This window comes from Prionailurus viverrinus, chromosome C1 (assembly GCF_022837055.1).
Source record: "Prionailurus viverrinus isolate Anna chromosome C1, UM_Priviv_1.0, whole genome shotgun sequence".
Classification (NCBI taxonomy): Eukaryota; Metazoa; Chordata; class Mammalia; order Carnivora; family Felidae; genus Prionailurus; species Prionailurus viverrinus.
Genome location: NC_062568.1, coordinates 32,771,647 through 32,794,261, shown reverse-complemented (window position 1 = coordinate 32,794,261; position 22,615 = coordinate 32,771,647). Strand labels below are relative to the sequence as shown.

General features: G+C 34.9%; 1 protein-coding gene across 2 annotated transcripts in view; it reads right to left on the bottom strand.

The window, feature by feature from the left end:
• Positions 1-22,615, bottom strand: part of BOLL (boule homolog, RNA binding protein) — a 43,296-nt gene that overhangs the window by 11,636 nt on the left and 9,045 nt on the right. For both annotated transcript variants that reach the window (XM_047870942.1, XM_047870943.1), the window contains exons 5-10: positions 20,655-20,730; positions 17,511-17,638; positions 11,107-11,178; positions 8,908-8,955; positions 7,755-7,883; positions 5,962-6,060 (exon numbers count right to left, since the gene is read on the bottom strand). In XM_047870942.1, the coding sequence (XP_047726898.1) occupies positions 5,962-6,060; positions 7,755-7,883; positions 8,908-8,955; positions 11,107-11,178; positions 17,511-17,638; positions 20,655-20,730 (552 nt within the window). The remainder of the gene's footprint in view (positions 1-5,961; positions 6,061-7,754; positions 7,884-8,907; positions 8,956-11,106; positions 11,179-17,510; positions 17,639-20,654; positions 20,731-22,615) is intronic.

The window sequence follows — 22,615 nt, the reverse complement described above, 5'->3', positions numbered from 1 at the left end:
CCTCGAGATCATAAAAGCCATATATGAATGACTCAATGCTAATATCCTCAATGGGGAAAAACTGAGAGCTTTCCCCTTAAGGTTAGGAACGCGACAGGGATATCCACTGTCGCCACTGTTATTCAACATAGTATTGGAAGTCTTAGCCTCTGCAATCAGACAACTCCAAATCAGCCAGGAGGAGGTCAATCTTTCACTCTTCATAGATGACATGATACTCTATATGGAATACCCAAAAGATCCCACCAAAAAACTGTAGAATTGATTCATGAATTCAGCAAAGTTGCAGGATATAAAATCAACACACAGACATCGGTTGCATTCCTATACACCAACAATGAAGTGACAGAAAGAGAAATCAAGGAATTGATCCCATTTACAGTTGCACCAAAAACCATAAAATACCTAGGAATAAATCTCACCAAAAAAGTGAAAAATCTATATACTGAAAACTACAGAAAGCTTATGAGAGAAATTGAAGAAGACACACACACAAAAAAAAAAAAATGGAAAAAGATTCCATGCTCCTGGATAGGAAGAACAAATATTGTTAAAATGTCGGTACTACCCAAAGCAGTCTACATATTCAATGCAATCCCTATCAAACTAACACCAGCATTCTTCACAGAGCTAGAACAAATAATCCTAAAATTTGTATGGAAGCAGAAAAGACCCTGACTAGCCAAAGCAATCTTGAAAAAGAAAACCAAAGCAGGAGGCATCACAATCCCAGACTTCAAGCTATACTACAAAGCTGTACTCATTAAGACAGTATGGTACTGCCTCTACTACAAAGCTGTCATCATCAAGACAGCATGGTATTGGCACCAAAACAGACACATAGACCAATGGAATAGAATAGAAACCCCAGAACTAGACCCACAAACGTATGGCCAACTCATCTTTGACAAAGCAGGAAAGAACATCCAATGGAAAAAAGACAGCCTCTTTAACAAATGGTGCTGGGAGAATTGGACAGCAACATGCAGAAGGTTGAAACTAGACCACTTTCTCACACCATTCACAAAAATAAACTCAAAATGGATAAAGGACCTAAATGTGAGACAAGAAACCATCAAAACCTTAGAGGAGAAAGCAGGAAAAGACCTCTCTGACCTCAGCCGTAGCAATCTCTTACTCGACACATCCCCAAAGGCAAGGGAATTAAAAGCAAAAGTGAATTACTGGGACCTTATGAAGATAAAAAGCTTCTGCACAGCAAAGGAAACAACCAACAAAACTAAAAGGCAACCAACGGAATGGGAAAAGATATTCGCAAATGACATATCGGACAAAGGGCTAGTATCCAAAATCTATAAAGAGCTCACCAAACTCCACACCCGAAAAACAAATAACCCAGTGAAGAAATGGGCAGAAAACATGAATAGACACTTCTCTAAAGAAGACATCCGGATGGCCAACAGGCACATGAAAAGATGTTCAGCGTCGCTCCTTATCAGGGAAATACAAATCAAAACCACACTCAGGTATCGCCTCACGCCAGTCAGAGTGGCCAAAATGAACAAATCAGGAGACTATAGATGCTGGAGAGGATGTGGAGAAACGGGAACCCTCTTGCACTGTTGGTGGGAATGCAAATTGGTGCAGCCACTCTGGAAAGCAGTGTGGAGGTTCCTCAGAAAATTAAAAATAGACCTACCCTATGACCCAGCAATAGCACTGCTAGGAATTTATCCAAGGGATACAGGAGTACTGATGCATAGGGCCACTTGTACCCCAATGTTCATAGCAGCACTCTCAACAATAGCCAAATGATGGAAAGAGCCTAAATGTCCATCAATTGATGAATGGATAAAGAAATTGTGGTTTATATACACAATGGAATATTACGTGGCAATGAGAAAAAATGAAATATGGCCTTTTGTAGCAACGTGGATGGAACTGGAGAGTGTGATGCTAAGTGAAATAAGCCATACAGAGAAAGACAGATACCATATGGTTTCACTCTTATGTGGATCCTGAGAAACTTACCAGGAACCCATGGGGGAGGGGAAGGAAAAAAAAAAAAAAGAGGTTAGAGTGGGAGACAGCCAAAGCATAAGAGACTGTTAAAAACCGAGAACTGAGGGTTGATGGAGGGTGGGAGGGAGGGGAGGGTGGGTGATGGGTATTGAGGAGGGCACCTTTTGGGATGAGCACTGGGTGTTGTATGGAAACCAATTTGTCAATAAATTTCATAAAAAAAAAAAAAAGACAGTATGGTACTGGCACAGGAAAAATAAATAACCATTAAAAAAAGAAGAAGAAGAAATTCCTCATAGGCTGGCAAATAGTTAAATATTATTAACATTAAATATTTTCATGAATAGCTATTATACATTGGAATTAAATAAAATGAACATTTAATTTAAAGGTGAACTTAAAACTATAATTTCCCCAGTTTCTAGTATTTCAATTAATCCTCATAACAAATTTATTGGACACATATTAATGCAAAAATGGAAAAACACTGTAAAACATAAACACTTCATAATTTTCCACTCACACATTTCTTACCCTGGGATTTGATACTGATCTTAAAAGCGTAATAGTTCAAATGCCCAGATACACAAAGATTTTCCTTTTGTTTTTTCCTGTAATCTAGCTCAATGGGCTAATTTTGACATTCTGTGATTTGCTTTATTGATTTCCAAATTCAGTTATGTATAAGATGTGGCTCTGCTGAATTAAAAAATGATACCCTAATTAATACCTTATTCATCTAGTAGTTTCTATATTGGTATTTCTATATTGGTAGTAGCGTGTGCCTTACAGTCAATGAGTGATTTCTAGCAAACAGTCTTTTACAGCAGTTAGACCTGTGCTCTGAGCCCTGAATAAGGTCTCTATTTTATTGATTAGATTTGATGCTTCAAGATAGTTTTGACATCTGAAATTGCTACTTTGGAATATATACAGTTAACACCCTTAAAATTATAATCATTAGAGCTCAAATTATTCTTTTTTAAAAAATATTTTTGGTAATGTTTTTATTTATTTTTGAAGGAGAGAGACAGAGCATGAGTGGGGGAGGAGCAGAGAGAGAGGGAGACACAGAATTCAAAGCAGGCTCCAGGCTCTGAGCCGTCAGCACAGAGCCCGATGCAGGGCTCGAACCCACAAACTGTGAGATCATGACCCGAGCCGAAGCCGGAAGCTCAACCGACTGAGCCACCCAGGCACCCGAGCTCACATTATTCTAAGGAATATTTCTACCTTTTTCTTTTAACTCATCAAGCTATTTGGTACACCAGAGAAAATTTGCATAATAAGAACGAAGGCTAATGTTTCAAATGTCAATATTTTAATATTAGTGTACTTAATATGTTTTAGGAAAAGATCATCAACTAATGATATAACAGTTGTGTATTAAGACTTCTATGTTATAATACAAATGTACTGTAAACAACAGGAGATAATTTTCCATACAGTAAAACTTGAATATTAAAGCATTTCTATAGGATTGTATAGTTTTAGAAAACTATGGGAGTGTTTTTAGAGTTTCTGTCCCTAGGTGGGGTAGCATTTTCTATTCAGGGCCATCAAATCACCTAAAGAAAATTATTGGGTATAAAATACACAGAACATTAGACCTTAAAAAATAAAAACCAGAAATATAAAACTGTATACAATAGCCCTGTGTTTCAGTTTTGACTTTTAAAGTTTATTAAATTAAACTTTCTTTTTTTCCTCATCTCTAACAAAAGAGGATTTTTGGGTTTTCTTCCCCATCCCTCTCAACTTTGTATCTCTAAGTATAAAAGGTTAAATTCCACTGATACTGAGACATTGCATTCCTTAAAGCATTTCATACTTCAAAACCTCTGAGTAAGGATACGTTTACAATTGATGGCAATGTTTTTTTCCTTCATGGTGATAAACAATGGTGTGTCTTATTAACCCATGATGTTGCAGATTCAATGAAATCTGATACTAGGTTGTGTGAGACATGATGGGTTTTGGAGTAAGCTAGTTAAGCATAGTTCATAGCTCTTCAATTCTTCCCTAATCCTTAAATCTTAATTTGAATAGGACTAAAACATTCTCTAGGATGCATCCCATGTGATAACCAGAATTATTATAACCCTTAATGAGACAGATTAAATTGAAACAAGTCAGTAGTTTTCTTCCCCTTTGGCCTGTGGCATAGTAAAGCAAAGATCTGCATCAGGAAAGAACGGGGAAAGTTCCTTCTAGCAGCATTTCTTTAGACATGAAGAGACAGGTTACTGATTCCAGTTTTAGGCTTATGTATGAAAAAAGAGAAGATACCTACCTTTTCATGACTCTGTTATGATTTATATGCAACATAAATGTACTTTTTATGTCACTAAGGAGTAAGATACTAGTTTCTCTGTATAACTTCTTTCATTTCCTATTCATAGATTTAAGAAAATGTAGAAAAGTGTTTACTCTTAAACTAGAGGAATTAAACTTTAAATTAGCATGTGCAACATTAGGGGTGCCTGTGTAGCTCAGTCGGTTAAGCGTCTGACTCTAGATTTTGGCTCAGGTCATGATCTCACGGTGTGTGAGTCTGAGCCCCACATCAGGCTCTGCACTGGCAGTGTGGAGTCTGCTTGGTATTCTATTCTCTCTCTCTCTCCCCTTCTCTCTGCCCCTGCCCAGCTAGCGCTCTCTCTCTCTAAGTAAATAAACAAACTTAAAAAAAAAAAAAAAGAATGTGTAACATTAACATTCTTTGGAAATTTCTTCTAGTACTACTCAAGCAATAAAATTTCAATCCTTTGTGTTTATATATATAGTGTATATAATCAGTAACTGAAAGTAATTAGTACTTGCTTAATACGGCAAAGCTCTTTCAGCTATTCCTAGAGAAGTATATTAGGAGAAAATGTTAACACCAGAGGAAATCTGTTTTAGAAAAATTTGATAGTATAATAACTCTATAAATAAAGTTTAGGAACACTCTAGGCTTTGACACTAGGTCACCATTATGGTTTTATTTCATGTGTACAGTACAGTAGTAATAGCAGTGAAGGGATGCAGTGAGTGGTAATGGGATGAGGGGATATGAGAGAGTGGGGAGGCTCCTTAAAGTAGACTGTCTTGGTACCAAGTTCTAACACATGGGATGGCTCAGAAGCATAAATATGACTGTGAAATAGCTAATCTCCATCATTTTGTCATAGAATATGCCTACATTCCTTACCAAAGTACACTGCAAGCAAGATTCATATTACCATCACAATAGTTAATCAATCTGTGATTCTTCACTTAGAGATGTAGTCCCAATTCCCCCAAATAATGATGAAGAGTTTCAATAAGAAACTTTTATTGAAGGTCATAAGGGAATAAGAAGAATTTAGTTGAAATATATTGAATATATCCATGCATCTAACTAGATTCCCACTCTTTGGCATGCATCTGATTTAGGATGCATGAGCAGTTCCCAAACTAGCTGAATAGATTGTTAACTGTTTTTATCTCCCCATATAAATGCCACATTCCATTAACACACATAACCAAAATCTGAGTATATGAAATATCTAGGCAAATTCAGTGAGACAAAAAGTAGATTAGAGGTTATTTGGGATTTGTAGGGAGAGAAGAATTGGAAGTTATTGCTTCATGGGTACAGATTTTCTATTTGGGGTAATGAAAAAGTGTGGAAATAGATAGTGGTAATGGTTGCATGGCATTGTGGATGTAATTAATTAACACTTAGGTGTACACTTAAAATGGCAAATTTTAAGTTATATGTATTTTACTACAGTAAATAAAACATTTTTGACCATGTATGGTTTATAACTTGTTCAAAACTAATAAATAAAAATTATAATTTAGAATTGTACATCCTTCACATGAAAAAGTTCATTAATTCTGTTCTTCTGATCACAAATGTGATCTAAATATCCAAAGTTGTTCCTTTTCAGAAAATAAATTTGAAAAACTTGAAATGACTGAAAAAACACCAAAAAATCAAAACAAACTTCTTACTTTAATTGGCTCAGGCTGCATCACGGGTGTAGGCATAGCGATGGCACTTGGAGCATAAACCTGGTGATATGTTGCTTGAACTCCATGATCAGAATAAGGCTGTTAACAAAAAAAGAAAAAAAATTATTGCCTTTCATTTATTAATTCAAAGTATTTATTCAGCATTACAATGTACAGGAATTTTGCTACCTAATAGAGGAACACAAATGAAAAACACACTCTCTATCTTTAATTAATTTATAGACTAGGGATAGCTGAGTAGCCAAAATTACCATAAATCCTATGAAACGTATAGGAGAAAAGAAAAGAACTACTTGATTTAGCTTAAGAAAGTCAGGGAGGTAGTCAGGAAAAGTTTTCTAGTGGAATTGATGCTTGAATTTGAAGAATTAGGGAAAGAAGATGGGAATAGTATGTACAAAGACAACTAAGAACACACCTTACTTCTCCAGGCATGCAAGAAGAAAAAGCAAATTATGTACCAGGGAGAAAATCAGGCTGGCTTCAAACTTCTTAACACCAGAGAAGAGTACACCAGAAGTTCTATAATTAAATAGTGTTGTTAAGGGTTGAATTGTGTTCCCTCAAAACTTCTGTTTTGAAGTCCTAACCTCTAGTACATCAGAGCGTGACCTTATTTGTAGACAGGGTATTTACAGAGATAATCAAGTTAAATGGTCATTAAGGTGGAACCTAATCCAGTACAACTGCTATCCTCACAGAATTGAGAAATTTGGACACAGAGACACAGACAAAGATAATGTGAAGACACAGGGGAAAGATGGCCATCTACAAGTTAAGAAGAGAAGCCTGAAACAAATGCTTCCCTCATGGCCCTCAGACTGAACCAATCCTGCCAACATCTTGGTCTTCAACTTTGAGTCTCTAGAACTCTAAGACAATAAATGTCTGTTGTTTAAGCCATAATTTGTTGTACTTTGTTCTGGCAGTATGATGTAGCTATTTTATAGCTAGTGTAACTGTCTTTCAGATTTATAGACAACAATATTCAACAAACAAGCATGTAAGAAATCTCTTAAGAGAATGTAACAACCACAAGCTTTCTTTAACAATGAGTTCTTGAAGATTCAGTCAACCAGGTGATGGAGGGTAAGATGAAAAATGGAGAAATCCTAGTAGAAGTAGTGATAGTAACATTAAGATCCAATTGTGGAAATTATTGTTTCAGAATGTCATCATAATGTTATAAACATTAGTAATATAAAAAAGTAATGTAATACACTCTAATTGGGAGGTGGGTGTTAATTTTCTAATCTTTCATAACACTGATTTAAAACATACCTGTACAGTTCCTGGCACATAGATGGTAAGGTAAGTAATGATTTGGAAATGTAGTTTAAAGACACTGAACATGATATTTACAATTTGTAGTTATGAAGTATTTTTGATTTACATTTTAAAGGAAGATTTTTTTTAGATTATTTTCTTCTTTAATTTTTATATGCTTTTAATTGACAAAATGTTAGTAACAATACAGATTGACAGGCAAACCAAAAGAAAGAGAAGTATTTGGTACCTTACTCTTTCAAGGAGATCAAGTCAGGGATTAGCCTAGTACAGTGAACAGCTAATTTCAGAAATGGTTCAGAACTAGTTAATGAAGAAGTCTAAGTTGGAGCATTCTTAGATATTAAAGAGGAAAAGATGTGAATAAATCAAAGAAAAAAGATGTGCAGCTTCCATGAGGGTCTTAAATATCTTTAGAAAAGAAAAAGAAATAAAATATAACGATGGGGTAGTTATAGATAATTTATTTTGAGACTAATACATACCTCTGGAACTGAGGCTTCCATCAGAGACAGTGGAGGAGGGACACATCCACCATCTTGTGCAATTTCCACCGGTTGATAAATAACCTCAGAAGGTTGCAGGTATAAGAATGGAGCAGAAGATGCAGGAGACTAAAACACAAAGCCATATTTCCAAATCAAATATGATTCCAGTTAAACCAAATAACTTACCCAACAGATGACAGAAATATTTGTTTCATAATTTGCTGAAGTTCTTTTCCAGGAATAGGATAGAAGTATCTTAACAACAAATAAGGAGTTCTTGGTTATTATAAATTCCAATTGTGTAGATGTGATCAAAGAACTTTATCACTGGTAAATACTAAAGTTTCTTAATGCTTCAGAACCTCATTTATAAATTCAGATAATAATGATATTAAGATCACTATTAAAGGTTGTAATAATATAACTTACAGTGTTTAAATTGGCATAAATACCTATTCTCAGCTTTGTGACTTCACATGGGAATGCAAAATGTCATTAAATAGTCTTTTTTGTGGTATACTGTTTGTATCAAAAATTGAGAAATGGAATTTTACTAAAGAGCATAGTCAAACTGAAGAAAAATCTGAAGTAAAACTGGAAAAATGCTACATTTCCCCATAATATTAATAATAAAAAGTAGGGGCGCCTGGGTGGCTCAGTTGGTTAGGCGGCCGACTTCGGCTCAGGTCATGATCTCGCGGTCCGTGATTTCAAGCCCTGCGTCGGGCTCTGTGCTGACAGCTCAGAGCCCGGAGCCTGTTTCCGATTCTGTGTCTCCCTCTCTCTCTCTGGCCCTCCCCCATTCATGCTCTGTCTCTCTCTGTCTCAAAAATAAATAAACGTTAAAAAAAAATTAAAAAAAAAATAAAAAGTAATTTTGCATGTTTACATAAGTACTCACTTTTTAATAAAAAGCTTTCACTAACACGATCTCATGTGATCTTCACAAAGATCAGGTAAAGAAACTTACAAAGGTATGGTATCATTACTTCCATGTTACAAATGGGGAAGCTAAGAAATATAGTAATTAAATAAACTGCCACAGGTATCACAGTTACTAAATAGAAAAGGAACATCTCAAATCTAGTTCTCCTGACCTTAATATTCATACAGTCTTCATAAAAATACAATGAAAAAAGTTAATATTTACCTGAGGAACGCCCCACTGCCACTGTCCTGGTAGGCACTGTGCAGGGGCCTAAAATGAAAAACAGAAACAAACCCACCCACATTATAAACAGGGGTCAAAACTGGATATCTACATGCAAATAGAATGAAGTTGGATCCCTACACCTCAAACTATATACAAAAATTAACTCAAGTTGGGTCAAAGATCTAAAAATGTAAGAGCTAAAACTATAAAACTCTTAGAAGAAAATATGTGTAAATCTTTGTGGGTTCGAATTAGGCAATTAAAAAAATATATATGACATGTAGCATTCTTTCTCACCCCCTGACACTTTAAAAGCACTGGGTTGAGCTTTTCTTCCTTGACCCTAGATAAAAATTAGGACAGAGCACTTCTTGGGGTGTGGCAGATTCCAAATGCCGACTCTCTAGTTAGGTAGTTTACTGGATTCTTTGGTGATCTCCCTGCTGAGAACTTCTAACTACATTTCTAGCCCTTGATTCTAGAAGTCTACTTCACACACATTCTTTCTTTATTGGGGTCATCTTAAAGTTTTTTGAAAAGGGTCTCTTCTGTGAGGTTCACATCTTGCTCTTGGGACATATAAACCTTTCTTGTTGTGAGTAAAAGTTCAACACATTCCCACTGTAGCCTTCTCTCCAGGCTCTGACTCCAGAGACTAGTTCAGCTGCTTCTTTGGACTTTTTTAGTCCAAAGTCAGGTGCATTAAGCTTTCTTAGTCATTCTCTGATGTCCTCTTTACTTGGTTGAGAAGAAGGGGAAATGCCATAGCATTCTAACAACTCTTTTATTCAAGAAAACCTTGCTACCAATCTCCCTCAGCAATCTCAGCTTCCCCTCATTGTGTTCAAGGTGGACAATAAGCTAAGGGTCCTCAAACTGGTTTCACAATATTTGGCTGGTCGTGTTAAAAGCTGCAGTACCTAATGTTTTGTCTTTGAGGCTTCTGCTAAACTTTTGAGGCAGCTTAGAAAAAGTGATACCACATATGTATTTTAAATATATGCCATTAAGTTATTTTCATCTTTAGTAAATGAAGGAAATACTTTAGATATTTTATATTTAGCATGCTAACAGAATTGATAACTTTATTTAAAAATAAGCAATATAGCATAATAATATAATATACACTAGAGTGCCTGGGTGGCTCAATTGGTTAAGTGCCAGACTTCAGCTCAAGTCATGACCTCACGGTTTGTGGGTTCAAGCCTCACATCAGGCTCTGTGCTGACAGCTCAAAGCCTGGAGCCTGCTTTGGATTCTGGGTCTCCCTCTCTCTCTGCCCCTCCCCTGCTTGCGCTCTGTCTCTGTCTCTCTCTCAAAAATAAACATTAAAAAAAATATAATATACATTAACATATGATAATATAACAAATTTAAATAAATTTAAATTTTAAATTCTATCTAAAATAACCCTCCCTCCCAAAACTGAGTCTAATACTAAAAAGAATTCCAGTAAACTTAACACTTGATGTGGGTGTATTTTAAAAGTTAAAAAAAAAAAAAAAAAGGAAACAAATTCTCTTCCAATATTCCAGAAGTAAGAAAGAATGTGATTTTATTTGTGAATGCTATATAGATCAGAGGTTGGCAAGTAAAGGGCCAGAGAGTAAATATTTTAAGCTTTGCAGTCCATAATATCTCTGTTAGAACTACTAAACTCTGTCATTGTAGTACAAAAGCAGCCAGAGACAGTATGTAAACAAATACAAGATATGTAAACAAATCTTTATTTGCAAAACACCAAAATAGTCTGGCATTATGGATCACTTATCACCAATCTCCCACAGAATTAACAGAAGAGTGTTGGTTAACTAAAAGAGGCTTATTTTAATATAGATTATGTTAAATATAATAGCAAGGAAGTAATATAATGTTAACAATAACATTAAAAAATTAGCCTGTGACCCTGAATGTGTTACCTGTATGTTGCTTTGGGAATTTGTAAAGACTTTTTAGATTAAATGTTAGCCAAATGGAGCAAAACTGACCTCATTACATTTGGTTAAATGAAGCAAACATTCTACCTTCTTGTATGATATTGTTTAGGTCCCCATAAGAAAAAAAAACCCATTGTTATCAAGGCTTAAGTATCTCATTTTAATTACTAGAGTTATTGCATGAGAAAGAATACAATGAAATTTACCCAAAAAGGACTGAAGGTATTAAAGAGAATTTTAATTGTAATTTCATGTTTACCTGATAGTGATACGCAGGTTGTTGATAAACTGGCTGAGCTACCATCACAGGGGAACTAGATACAGAACGTGACTATAAGAGGAAAAAAAAAGTGAAAAATTATTTTAGGCCTAAGCAAAATTCTTTAAAATAGTTTTTACAAAATTTATCTCGAATTGTTACCTAAACCCAGTCAACCTGTGGTCTATGATTGGAAATGTCATTTTTCTACCTGTTATTGATAGAATTACCAACCCCACTTAAGTCTACTAAAATCATCACAGTAGTCCCACTTTCATTTGGTTTCATTTCCATGGTAATGCTAAAACCACCACCAGAAAAGTTGTTTAGTCCAGACTATGAAAATATAGTTCTAAGAGAATTTTTTAAAAGAAAATGGCAGCTGGACTTAAGGTGATGATGCCTATTTCCATCATGAGACCAGCAATAGATAATGTTAACATATAGAACTGAATGAATAATCACATCTAATTTTGCCACTGATTTCCCACTACTTACAAATAATTAAATCCTATTCCTTTGTTTTACATTTAATTAAGGCAAATACATTTCTTATTGAAGCATTTATCAAATTCTGTTTTATTAATTTGACACTTAAATGAGTTAATCATCCGGGGTGCCTAGGTAGCTCAGTTGGTTAAGCGGCCGACTCTTGATTTTGGCTCAGGTCATCATTTCCTAGTTTGTGGGATCAAGCCCCACGTCCAGCTGTATGCTGACAGTGTGGAGCCTGCTTGGGATTCTCTCTCTCCCTCTCTCTCTGCCCCTTCCCTGCTTGCTTTCACGTGCACATGTGCTCTCTTTCTCTCTCTCTCTCTATTAATAAACATTAAAAAAAAATAAATGAGTTAATCATCCAATAAACTTCAAGTGATTTCTCTATGTTTGAAAAAGTACACATAACACTTAATTATTCAAAGTAATAGAGTAAACCCCAAATTAGGTTATTTAAAATCAGACTAATAAAACAGGCAAATTGTATTACAAGATAGTTAAAATAAGCTTTAACGATAGCAGTTAAAATTCAGTTTCCAATATGGGATCTAACTTATGTTGTTTTATTTTAATTCTCACTGTACCACCCCACCCACAAAATGAAAAAAGTATCATCGTACAATTTTCATACTATCATATGTTAATAAAATTGTAAAGAGATTAACATTAGAAAATAACAATGTAATTTACTATATTAATTTATTTAGTTTCTAATAACAAAGGGGGAAAAATCTCAGCAGACATAGAAAAAGCATTTGTTAAAATTCAATACCCCTTATGCTAAGCGAAATTAGTCAGAGAAAGACAAATAACATATGACTTCACTCATATGAGGAATTTAAGATACAAAACAGATCAACGTAAGGAAATCATAAAGAATATAAAAACAGGAAGGAGGATACAACATAAGAGACTCTTAAACAGAACAAACAGAGGGTTGCTGGAGGGGTGGTGGGAGGGGGGATGGGCTAAATGGATCAGAGGCATTAAGAAACCTACTCTTGAAATCATTATTGCTCTATATGCTAACTAACTTGGATGTAAATTTAAAAATAAATAATTAATTAAAAAATAAATATGTCTGGGGTGCCTGGGTGGCTCAGTCGGTTGAGCGTCTGACTTCAGCTCAGGTCATGATCTTGCAGTGTGTGAGTTCAAGCCCCTCGTCGGGCTCTGTGCTGACAGCTTGGAGCCTGGAGCCTGCTTGGCATTCTGTGTCTCCCTCGCTCTCTGGCCCCCCCCCCCCCATGCTCTCTCCCTCTCTCTCTCTCTGTCAAAAATACATAAACATTAAAAAAATAAAAAAAAATAGATATGTTTAAGGAAAAATATTCAATACTCTTTCATGATAAATTTAATACTCTTTCTTTCTTAGCAAACAGAATGTAAAACACCTTTCTTAATTGATCAGGTGTGACTTTGCCCCTCTAGGGAACATTTGACAATACTTTTGATTTTTATAGATGTGAGGAGGCTAGGACACCGCTAAACATCCAATGTACATGACAGCCTCCAACAACAAAGAATCATCTGGCCCCAAATGTCTGGTGCTGAGGTTGAGAAACCTTCGTTAAATCTAAGATTATCTTCCAAAATCTACAGTATATGTATACAAAACTTAATGGTGAATCACTGAACTTGTTTCCTTTTTCAAGGACAAGGGCATGTTGTTATATAAATACTGTAGCAGAGACAATGCCAGTGCAATAACTCAATGGGAAAAAAAATGAGAAAAGAGCAGAAAAAAATAACTATACTGAATAATAAATGATTGTCTATATAAGAGTTTTGAAGGATTACTGATAGAATATGAACACTTAAAAATCAAAAGCATTACTACCTATGAGTCTCAACCTATTAGGAAATGTGATTAAAAAAATGTCATTCTTAAAATCAACAAAAACCATAAAGTACTTAAGAATAAATCCAACAAAAGATGTACTAAACTATTTCCTGGAGAAAGAAAATTTTATGGATAGATGGAAATAAAAAACCTGATGAAATGTTTGTGGATATTAAAATTCAGTATTATACACAAATTAATCTACATATTTAATGCAATTATAATAAACACCCAACAAAGGCTTTTCACAGAATTGAACAAGCTGGATTATAACATTTATATTTATAAAAATAAAGACTTAAGGATAGATAAGAGACTCCTGAAGAAAAAAGTGATAGGGTTGCCCTACCAGATTTTAACTAGTTCTAAAGCAACAGGACCTAAAAGAGAATTGGGCAGGGCAAACAAATACACCAGTGGAATAGAACTGAGAGCCCAGAAGAAGACCCCACTCCACCCACACCCCAGAAATGTGGCATTTCACAGAGGATTCATTTCAAAACAGTGGAAGATGATGAATTAGTCAATATATGAACTCCAGATTTAAGATCTAGATGTGAAAAACAGCAACACTATAGTATTTTACAAATAAAATATAAAATATCTATATTTGAGTAATAAGGAAGTGTTTTTTTTTAATTAAAAAATTTTTGTTAATGTTTATTTTTAAGAGAGAGAGAGAGAAAAACAGAGAGAGAAGAGAATGAGCAGAGGAGGGGCAGAGAGAGGGGGAGACACAGAATCCAAGCAGGCTCCAGGCTCTGAAGCTGTCAGCACAGAGCCTGACGTGGGGCTCGAACTCACAGACCGTGAGATCATGACCTGAGCTGAAGTCAGATGCCTAACCGACTGAGCTATCCGGGCGCCCCAGGAAGTGTTTTGTTTGTTTGTTTTTTTTTAAACAAGATACTAAAAGATGAAGCCATAAAGGAAAACATTAATATATCTTTTAACATTAAAAGAACTAGCATGTGGCAAAGATAAAACTTATAAAGTTAATGGACAAGCCACAAACTAGAACTCACAAAATTCATACATGAACTCAAGAAAAAGACAATAATCCCCAATGGAAAAAAATAAGTCACCCCACTGCACAAAGGATATGAAGAGGCACCTCAGAGAAGAAAGTAGAATGGCAAATAAATACATGAAATGTTAAATCTTACCAATGATTAGATAAAAAAAACAACATACTATTTCATAATAACATTGGCAAAAATGTAAAATTAAAGGGTTGGCAGATTATGGAGAAATTGCAGCTTTCATAAACTGTAGCTAAAGTGTATATTTGGAAAGCCATTTGGCAACATTTAGTCAAAGATGTTTATACTTTATAATATGAAATTTTACTTCTATGCATATATTGTAGCCTAGACCAAGTTAGTGTGGTAGGGACCCCTCCCTAAGGAGAGAAAAAAAAAAAAAGAGAGAGAGAGAAAAGGAAAAAAAAAAAACAAACACAAAAAACAAGGTAACCTGGCTATGTGCCTATGTGACAACATCCCTCATGACGTTGTAAACTGAGAACACTTAATCAGACTACATTTGTGTGTATGTTACCATATATGGGAGACAAAGAAATAGAAAATGCATAAAAAACCTATGCTGCATGTTTGGTGTTCAGTTTTTTGGGTATGAACCCAACTGAGTGGTGCTGGCACGAATAAAGTTGCTTTCTGGAAATTAAAAAGCCTCGGTGTCACGACTCTCTGTGTGAGAATCCTGCTACAGCAGGAGAATACAAAATTTTTCCGGTGGTACATAGGCATGAATAAGTTTAAGAGTATTAATTTTTTTTCTTATAAGTTTATTTATTTATTTGGAGAGAGAGGGAGAGAGAACATGAGTGCGTGAGCAGGGGAGGAGAGAGAGAGAGAGGGTGAGAGAGAAATCCCAAGCAGGCTTCGCACTGTCAACACAGAGCCCTACGTGGGGCTTGTACTTACAAACTGTGAGATTATGATCTGACCTCAAATCAAGAGTCAGATGCTTAACCAACTGAGCCATCCAGGTGCTCCAAGAGTATTAATTTTTAGATCCTAACACATGTACTCCTTCCTGATTTGATTTGTGAATGTGTCTGCGTACTACGTGTCTGTCTTCTTTTCATAACTCTCCTTTCACAATTACCCTTTTCCTTCACAATGAAAGACACACTTCTCAATCATCCTGGATCTGTTACAGTGCTTTGTTCTGGAATATAAATACCAACAGGGCATGAAACAATTCAAGAAGGCAATGCCCTTAAAAAATAGGAGATAGCAAAGCAAAAAGAGTTTATATAAGAAATATTAAAGAGGAGGAGTGCCTGGGTGGCTCAGTCGGTTAAGTAACCGACTCTTGATTTTCACTCGGGTCATAATCTCAAGGTTGTGGGACTGAGCCCTATCGCAGGCTCTGTGCTGACAGCTCGGAGCCTGCTTGGGATTCTTGCTCTCCTGTCTCTCTGCTCCTCCCCTGTTGTCTCTCTCAAAATAAATAAACTTAAAAAACAAAAAAAAAGAAATATTAAAGGGGAGATGGTCCCTTATTTCATCAAGGGAACAAAATAAGTTACATGATCGTCACAGGAATACATACTAACTCATTCATTTGAACTTAAACATTATAAAAATATTAAAGGTCAGAATTTTCTAATAGAAACAAAGTTTTATTTGGCTGACTAATTTTGTTAACTGATTTCTAGAGCAGACATTTTCCATCCTTTTTTAAAAAAATATTGTTTTAAGTTTATTTATTTTTGAGAGAGAGAGAGAGAGAGACAGAGCGTGAGAGAGAGAGAGAGAGAGAGAGAGAGACAGACAGACAGAGCGTGAGTGGGGGTGGGTGGCAGAGGGAGAGGGAGACACAGAATCTGAAGGAGGCGCCAGGCTCTGAACTGTCAGCACAGAGCCTGACGTGGGGCTCAAACTCACAGACTGTGAGCAGTCTGGGGCTCACTGGGGCAGAACAAGAGAGAGAGAGAGAGAGAAGTAAGGCTTGATCCCATGACCCTGGGATCATGACCTGAGTCAAAATCAAGAGTCAGCCCCTCGACTGAGTCACCCAAGCACCCCACAACACTTCTTCTTAAACGAAATATACAGCTACAAAGTTTTATAAAAATGTATCTAAAATAAATCTACAAGACTCCACAATATATAATATTCCTACATTATTTAAAATTTCAGGGGCTCCTGGGTGGTTCAGTTGGTTAAGTGTCTGACTTTGGCTCAGGTCATGATCCCACAGTTTGTGAGTTTTAGTCCTGCGTCAGGCTCTGTGCTGACAACTCAGAGCCTACAGCCTGCTTCAGATTCTGTGTCTCCCTCTCTCTCTGCCCATCCCTTACTCACATTCTGTCTCTCTTTCTGTCAAAAATAAGCAAACATTAAAAAATTAAAAAAATAAAATTATGACAAATTTAAGGTGTCAACTTAAAAATGAGTGAGACTATTTATAATTTTTCAGAAAATTTTTAGAGGCTGTAGAAGAAAAACTTTGAAGACCACTTTCCTAGACAAACTCTCACACAATACATACAAGAGCTAGATGTTCACTGCACTCTTGATTACAGAAAAAAAACTTAAAATGTCTATCAATAGGGGAATATACACTGATATAATGGAATATTATAAAATATTAAAAGTGAATTAGATATACTAGCATCAGCATGGTTTAATCTCTAAAAAATAATGTTGAATAGAAAAACTAGATTATTTACATAGTGTTTAAAAACCACCCAAAGTAATACTACCTATTGTTTAAGGACACCTACATGTGTAGAAAAACCATAAAATGATAGGAAAGACATTCTGGTTATATATTCTGGATATATCTGAGGAGAAAAAGAGAGTAAGAATGTGGGGGCAAGGAGACTTTACCTGAATTTCTCATATTTTATTTCCCCCTATTAAATGAACTTAAGTAAATATGGCAAAATGTTAACATCTGTTAAATTTAAGTGGTAGCTACATGGCGATTATATTATTATTCGTGCTTGTCTGTGGTTGAAATATCTCAGAAATAAATATTTTACAAAATCAATAGAATAGATGGAAAACCTTCTAAGATGAAAATTACTTACAGGCCAAGGTGGTGGAACAGAAGTTACCTCTGGAGTATGAAAATAAGCAACACCATTATGATAAGTGTAAGGATATCCAGTTGAAGTTGTTAGATACATTGTTCCAGCTGCAGGCATTATACTGGAACCTAAAGCAAAGATTAAATAATAACAATAACTAAAATGTTCAATTTTCTTTTAAAATGGTAATTTCTGAACATTTGAAAATGTTTATCTTAACACACCTATATAGTTATGGTAAAAATTGAATGTTGCAAATTAAAAAAAAATTCCATACGTTAAAGTATCTTTGAAATATATGTTTTCAAACTTACTATCTTAGAGCTTTTATTACTTTAAGGTGAATAAGAGAAAAAGAAGTTCAAAAAAGAATACTAAAAATTCATTAACTTAGATTTTAGTACCAATGTAACGAAACACAAAGCTTAACAATTTAAATTATTATCAGCAAGGCCATTATTTTTATAAATATAAATTATAAAGTTAAGTGGAGACTATAGACACTATAATAAAGTTCCTAAGACCTTAGTAAGACCTTTTATTTGTAAAAGGCCAAAGATGATGAAATCAGTGAGGTTGGAAAATATTCCATACTTTCCTGAAGGGATTTTGGTTCTACCCCACAAATTCTTTGGATCTACTCTCACAAGAATTCATTGACACTGTGACTCTTATTCTCTAGCTTCCCTTTGCTGTAACTGCTGCTGTCACAAACATGACCACAAATCTTCCATGTGGCTAGTTCTGGGTCCCCATCTCTTTTCTCAGATCAAGTTATTACACTCCTCCCCCCAAATTAAAAAATATGTATGTTTTTGTCAGGAGAACACTTGGAAAATTTATATAAACCAAGTTAGATTAAGTACTTGACCAGCAAATTTATGTAAATTACTGGAACTGGCAATCCTTCTTCCAGTATATCAGTGATTCTCAAAACTTAACATACATTAGAATCACCCAGATAGCTTATTATCCAGGGCCACATTTGCAGAGATTTAGATTCAGTAAGTCTGGGATAGGGCCTGAGGATTTGCATTTTGACAGATTCCAAGTGAACTGTTACTGGCTGCAAACCACACTGTGAGTAGCACTGGCCTACCATTTTAAGCGGCACTACTGCTTCTCAGCCTTTATATTTTCACTGTATTTCATCTAGAGTTGTTACTGCTTATGTTAGTGATTCTTAATCCCATCCTTTTGAGAATCTGATGAAAGTCGTGGAGTCTTTTCTCAGAGATGTATACTGAAACAAAATTTTGCACACAATTCATAAAGTTCATGGATTTCCCTCCAAAGATAATCAAGGAACCACAGGTTTATCTGCTAAATGAATGAATGAATGAATGAATGAATGAATGAATGAATGAATTTTAAGTCAGTACAGTTACAGGGCATTGAACTTGGCTGGTGATACAGCCAAAAAGAAAAAAGAAAAAAATTGGACATACTGTATTGAAGTTAGGCTCTGGTGGGAAAGATAGTTATTAGGTAACTACACAATTAATCAATTAAGACAATTTTGATAAATACATTAAGACGTAGTGTAGTCTATTATACTAGGTAGTATGAAGGTTCCAATTGTATTTAATTTGTGAGGAAATGATGTTTGGGCTGAGCTTTAAAGAATGAATGGGATTTTAATGGAATGGCAAAGAGCATTCTAGGTAAATAGTGTATATTAGGAGTACGGTATGTTCTGGAACTGAGATGAGGCTAGATGGCTAAAGCATGGGAAGAAAAATAAAGGGCAGTTCAAAAATAAGCAGAAAATAACTTAAGATGTGCACTTTTGAAAGATTACTCCGGCTTCCTTGTGTATGATAGGTTGGAAGGTACCAAGACTGGATTCAGAAAGACCAGTTAGGAGGCTTTTCCAGTAATCAAGGCAAGGAAAGTGGGTAGCTCAGACTAGAATGTTGGTAATGGAGATGGAAAAAAAAGCAACAGATCTGAGAAAAAATTGAGATAAGAATCCCCTGTATCTTGAGAATCTACTCTTATACTTAATATTTATTTGCAGAAAAGTATAATGAGCTTTGGAGTCAACCCGTCCTGGATTTGAAGGCTAATGCCACTATTTGGTTATATAGTTACTTAACCCTATACTTTTCAAATTCACCACCTGATTGAAAGCATTCAGCATAGTGATTCATGGTTTTTTTTTTTGTTTTTTTTTTTGTTTTTTTTTTTTGTTTTTTAGCAACTTGTGGGTCATAATGTGAACATTACTATTTATACCTACTGCTGGTGATAAAAAATGGTTATTGCGTGTCAACAGCTTAATTCTTGGAACAAGAAAGAAGTATTAATCTACTGAGGACACTTCAGTTATCTTCTAAATTAACAAATAACAAAGTCAAAATTAAACTTGATTAACTTCTAAATTAAAATAGACCACCCAAATGAGTACAACTATTAATTTGTTAACAGATGTACAATAAACACCTAATATTTTACATATCCCAGTGGACACTAGGACACAGCTAAGGAAGAATAAGAAAATTCAGTTGTGAATTTTCTAGCCAAAGACTGTTATAGAGTTTAATAAATATTTAGGTAAAAAGCAAACTGTAAAGATGCCTAATACAATAAATAGGAAGATTGAGAAAAAAAGAAGAGTAGAGTTGAAAACCTTGCAGAAATTTGAGAAAGGCACATAATTTAGCCAATTATTCAAGCTTTAGGAATTGTTCCCTCTGATAATTACGACACATCTAGTTGGGTTATCGTACCTACCATACAACTAGAGTTTCTGATATTGGTTCTTTATTTTTATTTTCAGTATTTTAAATTTAAATTTCTAATTTATTTCTAATTATAAAAATTTCTAATTCATAATGCCAAATTACTTCTAATTACCTTTGTAATTTTAAATTATATTTTTATTTTAGAAGAGTTTTCCTTTAAAGATGTAATTATATGTAATATATGTAAGCACCATTATTTATGTAAAATTTTCCCTACCCCCTGAAAATCTAACATACATTAATTTGTAAGAAATATTCATTTGATCACCAACTTTGCTGAAATAACTTTATTAAATTAAAGAAGTCTGACCTTCTAATTAAATTCTAGAAAAAGTCTAATATTTCAAAAAAGAACCATGTAAAAATACTGGAAAATGCATTAGTTCTCAATACATACGAGGAATTCCTACTTGTTGTTTTCTTATTGCTGGACCAATGTTCAGTTTCTTATCTTTATAATTAAGTTTTTCAGCCTAGAATAAAAAAAAATTTTTTTATTATTTTGGCACTACTGTTTTATAAAACCAATAGTGAAAAACTAGTGAGATACATTTTTAAAATTCAGACTATAATAGTTTTGAAAGCATCAAGGAATACTGGAAAGGACAAAGTCTTTGAATATTAAAGATATGGGTTTGAATCTTGGTTCCAATGCTTTGACCCTAGTTCTTTAATGGGAATACAGTCAAGCCTCTACTCATAGATCCCATATTTGGGAATTCACCTATTCATTAAAATTATTTAATGTATGTAACCCCCAAATCAATACTGGTAGCAATTTAGTGATTACTAGTGGACATGAGCAGAGAGGTGAAAATTTTTAATTGCCTGACATATATGGTCCCAGCTAAGGTCAAACAAGGGAATACTCTGTCCATTCTTGTTTCAGCTCTTACGGTGAAAACAAGAGTCCGTTTCATGTTCTGTTTAGTGCCATGTTTTTTGCATTTTTGTGTTTTATGTTGGTGATTTTGCTATCTTTTTTATTTTGCTATTTAAAATAGCCCTCAAGTGTGGTGCTGAGGTACTGGCTAGTATTCCCAAGCACAAGAAGAATGTCATTTGCCTTATGGAGAAAATATGTGTTACATGAATTTAATTCAGGCATGTGTTACATAATGCTGTTGAACAGGAGTTCCATGTTAATGAATCAACAATATATATTTAACATGAAGTCTTTAAACAGAAACACACATAAAACAAAGTTATGTATTAATTGGTTAATGCAAATAACATAGGGGCATCTGAGTGACTCAGTTGGTGAGGTGTCCAACTTCAGCTCGGGTCAGATCTCACAAGTTCATGAGTTTAAGCCCCGCACTGACAGCTCAGAGCCTGCTTTAGATTCACTGTCTCCCTCTCTTTCTGCCCTTCCCCTGCTTGTGCTCTCTCAGAAATAAATAAACATTAAAAAAAAAACAAAGAAGAAAATAATGTAACCAGAAACTTGTGGGAACCTAGTCTTGTATTTCTTCTAGGAACAGCAGTCCAATATTTGCCAATTCAGTGTTCATGGTGACTTTAAAGAACATAACTAGTATGAATAGTGGGGATCAGCTGCATGTGATTTAATATATAATTCAAACTATTTTTTTCCTTAAAAAATTAACTAACATTTACCAAATTTAGTTATTACACTGAACTGCAGGCTATAGACTTTTTCTATGAATGTTCTTAGTTTATATAATGTTTTTCACAAGAGGGAAGTAATCTCAGATAATTTCACTCTAGTGTTGTAGTGTTTGTAGGAATTCAAAGTGCTATCAACTAACACTTGAGAAAAGATATATCCCCAAGTTCTTAGTTTAAGCAAATAAAGTAAAAAATTATATTACAGCTTGACAAACAAACGTATGCAATGATTTAGAATTTGTTTTTCTACTGATAAAAATCTATGCTTAATCTTTTTTAAAAAGATTTTTAAAAATATATTTTTTTAATTATTTTTAATGTTTATTTTTGAGACAGAGAGAGACAGAGCATGAACAGGGGAGGGTCAGAGAGAGGGAGACACAGAATCTGAAACAGGCTCCAGGCTCTGAGCTGTCAGCACAGAGCCCGATGCAGGGCTTGAACTCACTGACCGCGAGATCATGACCTGAGCCGAAGTCGGACGCTTAACCGACTGAGCCACCCAGACACCCCAAATATATGTTTTTAAAAGTAATCTCTACACCCAACCTGGGGCTCAGACCTATAGACCTGAGATCAAGAAATACATGCTCCACTGACTCAGCCATCCAGGCACCCCTGTTTAATCTTAAAAAAAAGCCAACAACTTTTTTTTTTAAATTTTAGAGAGAGAGAGAGAGAGAGAGAGAGAGAGAGAGAGAGCAAGAGTGTGTGAGCAGGGTAGTG